Source organism: Charadrius vociferus, unplaced genomic scaffold (assembly GCF_000708025.1).
Source record: "Charadrius vociferus isolate BGI_N301 unplaced genomic scaffold, ASM70802v2 scaffold124, whole genome shotgun sequence".
Classification (NCBI taxonomy): domain Eukaryota; kingdom Metazoa; phylum Chordata; class Aves; order Charadriiformes; family Charadriidae; genus Charadrius; species Charadrius vociferus.
Window position 1 is genome coordinate 154,966 of NW_009647943.1, and position 2,798 is coordinate 157,763.

Genomic DNA, 2,798 nt, shown 5'->3' on the forward strand with positions numbered 1-2,798 from the left:
TCCCTTGCCAGCGCCCCTTCCACAGCTGCGGGGAGCCAGGTGGAGACAGTCGCTGTGAGAGGGACGTGCGGTCCCCGAGCACCTCCCAGCCCCTCGCGCAGGGCTGTGGGGCCCACGGAGCCCGTGGGGCCCACGGAGCCCATGGGACCGACAGGTCCACAGCAATGTGGAGCGACTATGGCAAAGCATGAGCGAGCCCTGGCCTTTCAGTCCCGGGCAGGTGCCCCTCTCTGCGTGGGATGGCCCCATGCCTGGACGGGGAAACCCACTGAGCAGTTGTGCCCCAGTCCTGCATCCCGCAGCCAGCCCGGGGCTGGGCAGACAGCAGTGGTGGCATGGCGGCAGCTACCCTGTCCCGGGGGGCAACAGGCCTACGTACCTCTCCTGACTGGTTCTCATTGAGTTTTTGGCTCAAGCTCAGCTGTTTAAAGTCTATTCCAGCAAGTTTGTTGAGAGTCCCATTTCCTGCAAGAAAAGAAGGAGATGCAGCCTGTGGCTGCACGGACCTTCCTCCTGACACCCACCTGGGACCACAGAGGGAGGCAGCACCAGTGGGTGCCTCACGCCCATGAGGAACCACCTTCAGTGAGGGAATTTCCATCTCCCAAACGAGCCGTTTGCAGTGCGGACTGACCCCCCGTCCCCGGCAGCCTGCCCCACCGCTCAGGAGCTGTGCTCTCCCCTGCAACGGCATCCCCATGGGAGAAGGCTCTGTCCTTACTGGGACGCGTGCGGGTCGTGCCCTTCCAGAAGGTATCCTTGTAGGGGATCTTGGTGAGGCTCTGGCCCAGCTTCTCCGCACGCTCTGGAGAGGGAGAAGGAGTTTGGCAGCACAAGCAGAGACCTCGCTGATGCTGAGCGCATCTGCAGCAGGAGCCAGAGGCAGGCTGTGGGTCAGGATGAGAACCTCCTACCTTTCAAGACCTCTCGCAGGGGTGTCTTGGCTTTGTCAATGGGCGTCTCACCGTATTTGTTAGCAATGCTGACCAAGGCCCCGTTGCCCACAAGGTCCTGAGGGAGGAGAAAGTGAGTATCTTCAGTTTACTGACCTCTTCTCAGCTTCTTCACTCACACCCAGACTACTGCCTTGTCCCTCCTCTCCCTCCCCGGGTCCCCCTCCGCCCCCTCCCTCACCCTGGGCTCCCATCTGTGTCCAAGTGCTTCCGCTCACCTCCGCCACCTGGTCATGGCCCCAGAAGCAGGCGTAGTGCAGAGGCGTGTTCCCATGCTCGTTCACGGCATTGATGTCTGCTTTGAACTGGATCAGCTGGGGGCAGGAGGACAATCCCTGTAAATCTAGAGCAGGTCCCCCACCCCCAGCACCTTGCCCTGGTGCTGGCATGGTCTGCTGCTGGGAGGGGGCCGAGGCTGGACACAGGACTTCCGTAGGGAAGGAGGAGGTGCACAGAGGCACCGCGGTGGGGATGCAGTAGGCTGACGGCAAGGAAGCCAGCGCGTGACAGTGGGAGCGAGTCCTGGGTGGACAGGACAGAGGGCTGCGCAGGGTCCCGCTTGGCAGTTTGCCACGGGGCTGTACAAGGCACGGGTGGTGGGGAAGGGGCAGGGTGCTGCTGGCCACGGGAGGCTGGTACCTTCTGCACGATGTCACGGTGGCCGTGGCTGGCAGCCAGGTGCAGCGGGGTGTCATCACCGCGGTTCATGACGTTGATGCGCGCTCCCCGCATGATGAGCATGTCAACCACGTTGGAGCGGCCCTCGCGGCAGGCCCAGTGCAAGGGGCTGAAGCCGTGGTCATCCCTGTGGAGACAGCAAGGACAGCTCTGCTGAGCGGCTGCAGCCCACCCGCTGCGTCCTCCCTCAGCCCGGGCAGGGAGAGAAGGGCCAAGTGCAGCCGGGGCACTGCTGGCAGCACTCTAGCTGGGCAGGTATTGCCCTGTGTGCCCACACACGGGCCGTGGAGGCGAAGGGGACAGGCTGAGCAGCTCTCTCGCTTTCTCCCATCCCCACCAGGGCCCCGGAGGCCCTGGCCAAATCCCATCTTCTCCAGGGCTGAATCACAGAGATGCTGGCAAGAGCTGGATCCCCTCCCCCCCCCCCCTCGGCTCGGCAGTTCCTGGCCAAGTAAGGGAGGAGGAGACCAGCCAGGCCTTAAAAGGAGACTAGGGCCCAGCAGGCAGGGGCCACAGCATCCGCAGCTCCCCCCCAGCTCCCCGGCACAGCAGACCCCATCTGCCCCTGCAGGCAGGGGCACCCCGGCACAGGCACCCGGGACCAAAATGCCCCAGCGAGTGCCAGCCGGCCCCCAGTCCCTCAGGCATGACTCATGGGACTGGGACTCCCAGGAGGGACTGAAAGACATGGCCAAGGGCAGACCTCTCATCCAGAACGAGTTCAGCAAAGGGTGCCATGGCCTGAGACGGGATCTTTGGCGTGCAGGCACAAGGCTGCGCCTGCCCACAGGCAGTGGAGGTGTCTGCTCTAAACCCTGAGCCTAGGCTGAACGCCGCTCCTGGAAGGCGGGCACATGGCACGTCGGACGTCACGGTCCCGTGGGAGCTGCCGGAGCAGGGGACGTGCTGTGGGGAGGAGATCTGGGGCTGGGCGCGGGTCGGCCCTACGCAGCTCCTGGCCCCGGGGTGGTCCCCAGCCCTCCTGTTAGACCCCAGCTGTGCTCCCACAGGGCTGCTGCAGTGCTCCCAGGAGAGGGGACAGCATGACCCGGACACACACCAGCCCCCCTGGGGATGGGGAGATTCTCCCCAGCACCTCCAGCCCAACCCCTGGCCGAGACGTGTCCCATCCGCGGTCGGGAGCAGCGGTGGCCAAGGAAGCGGGTG

At 64.7% G+C, this 2,798-nt stretch overlaps 1 protein-coding gene across 1 annotated transcript in view; it reads right to left on the reverse strand.

Annotated features, from left to right (window-relative positions):
* The window catches only part of ILK (integrin-linked kinase), a 4,940-nt gene that overhangs the window by 1,535 nt on the left and 607 nt on the right, over window positions 1-2,798 (reverse strand). The window contains exons 2-7 of the mRNA XM_009883239.1: window positions 1,593-1,758; window positions 1,172-1,267; window positions 915-1,011; window positions 722-805; window positions 380-465; window positions 4-25 (exon numbers count right to left, since the gene is read on the reverse strand). Coding sequence (XP_009881541.1) covers window positions 4-25; window positions 380-465; window positions 722-805; window positions 915-1,011; window positions 1,172-1,267; window positions 1,593-1,758 — 551 coding nt within the window. The remainder of the gene's footprint in view (window positions 1-3; window positions 26-379; window positions 466-721; window positions 806-914; window positions 1,012-1,171; window positions 1,268-1,592; window positions 1,759-2,798) is intronic.